General features: G+C 47.3%; 1 protein-coding gene across 1 annotated transcript in view; it reads right to left on the bottom strand.

Annotated features, from left to right (window-relative positions):
• The window catches only part of CRYBG1 (crystallin beta-gamma domain containing 1), a 247783-nt gene extending 245708 nt beyond the window's left edge, over positions 1–2075 (bottom strand). Inside the window, exon 1 of the mRNA XM_030886739.2 lies at positions 1897–2075. Within this exon, the coding sequence (XP_030742599.1) occupies positions 1897–2075 (179 nt within the window). The remainder of the gene's footprint in view (positions 1–1896) is intronic.
• Between the last annotated feature and the right edge of the window lie 66 nt (positions 2076–2141).

The following is a 2141-nucleotide window of genomic DNA, read 5'->3' as shown; positions in this document are numbered from 1 at the left end:
GCTGAGTACCACTACCTCCAAGTTCTGGACAGATATGAGCAAACATGATCAGATGGCTCTAAAAAGCCACACCGGTGAAGACTAACCTGAAACCTAACCATGCCGTCGTTCTCTCTTTAGACTGGAAATAGGTACACGATCTCAGAAGTAAATGAATTATCACAAAGGTGATCTAACTAGAAAACTATCTCAAATCCAAATCGGTGCCTTTAGTTTTCAGAACATTTGCTAATACCACATTCACCTTCGTTCTGAAAGAAAGAATGGGTGCTTGAGGACTGATCTAAAATATGAGAGCTTCCAGCCGAGAAGCAAAAAGTTTGTCTAAATTTTAGTCTAAACAGTATTTTCATTCAAAGAGATCATAGCTGAATCGTTTTGCATTTTGATAGATAGCAAATGAAGGAACTAAGTCCGATTAAAAAATTACTATGGAAACATTTTATGGATTTACAGGGGTAACAGGAAAATAGTGAACGTTATTCAGTAACGTTTTGTTAGAAATTTAACATATTAACATATTTGTTGTGAAATTTTAATCCATAACTATACATAGAAGTCTTTGGATAAATAAAAATGTTTCGTTATGCTGTACTAAGTATGCTGTATACTATATTAATACAAGATAAAGAAAAATGCCCTCTTTCTAAATACTTCTCCTTCACCTCTTCACACATACTCAGACTGCCCTGTGCCACTTGGCTTTCCAGAAAGTTCCACACTGTTGTTCTCAGTGTTGGTGGTATTCAGGGTGGGAACCCTGCCTGTAACTGTTTCCCCGCCCTTTTCTGTGTAACTCAGCCGCTCTGGACACTCTCCTCCTTGGGAAGCCACCCGGGACCCTCTCACCTGCCCTGGGACCGCTAAGTGACATTGGGTGACTCAGCCACTCTGGGCACCCTCCTCCTTGGGAAGCCACCCGGGCCCCTCTCACCTGCCCTGGGACCGCTAAGTGGCATTGGCCCTACTGTTTACTTTTGATCTCGACAAGAATCTAATAAGTTTTGAGGGCAGAGATCACACCTGTTTTGTTTTGCTATTCTAACACTCAGCACTTAGCTAAGAGCCTGGCACTCAATAATTCTTTTATTGAATGAATGAAAAAAGATGGAAAAGTTTCTTTTTTAAGAAATAAAAGGGAAACGGGTTGAAAATGCAGATCTTGCCAGACACAATTTTATTCTGGTCAGGCTGGAGGAGGTAGCGCGCTTACCTGGCCTCGAAAACGCATACAGAAGAATTTATTAGGTATTTTCCATCGTCTTTCATCAAAAACACCCCACACTCTGCTAACCATATACATTTGCGGTTATTTCCTATTGATTTTCGTTCAAGGAATACCTCAAGTCAGATAGTAAAAATAAACACACACGGAGACTAAAACCACCGAGAAATAGAGGAGGCGGGGAATCACCATGGCAATGACACTTTGAAAAACCAAGTGCTGCCTAATTTTACCACTCAAAACGCTGGAGATAAGCCATTTATTCACCCTTTCGCAGTTTCTCCATGCCTCAAATCGGAGTAGCCATCCCAATGGAAGCTGAACACCGGTGCGTGTGGTGGGAGATTTTCATAATCAAAGCTCTCAGACCCAAAGGCTGATAGAGGGAAGATGAGTTTCCATCGTCCGTCATTCTGGTCATATCCTCCAGCTCTCGTTAGCGAACAGCTCGTTAGTGTCGATACGTCCATTAAAAGAATGGACGAGCACACATTTCTCTCCCAGATACGCAAGCACAGCCAGGGGCCACGAGAAATGGGTCACCTGCAGTAGCCTGGCGACTGCCTGTCTCGCCTGCCCCGGGGCTTCCACAGCGCCAGTCGGTGGGCACTGACCCCGTCAGGTAGCAGGAGGGAAGCGGGGCCCCGCAGAGGAGGAGGTGGCATGCTTACCTGGCCTCGTCCAGTGGCGGGTGCGGCACGAACACCCCACACTCGGACGGCGACGGCGGCGGCGGGGGCTGCTTCTTCTTGGAGCGCCAGATGTGGAAGGAGCTGTGCTTCTTGGGGGCCCTGGACGGGCTGCCCTCCCCCGAGTCCCCCCGCGACGGCGACGACGACGACTGCGGCATCTTCTCGTTCGCCTCCTCCTCCTCGGGCCCCTCAGGTGCTGCCCTCTCGGCGGCCCGGCCCTTGTG

Source organism: Echinops telfairi, unplaced genomic scaffold, assembly GCF_000313985.2.
Source record: "Echinops telfairi isolate 266 unplaced genomic scaffold, ASM31398v2 ScPeMD7_3533;HRSCAF=4204_0, whole genome shotgun sequence".
Lineage (NCBI taxonomy): Eukaryota > Metazoa > Chordata > Mammalia > Afrosoricida > Tenrecidae > Echinops > Echinops telfairi.
Note: the sequence above shows the minus strand (reverse complement) of the source record. Positions and strands in the feature narration are given on the sequence as shown.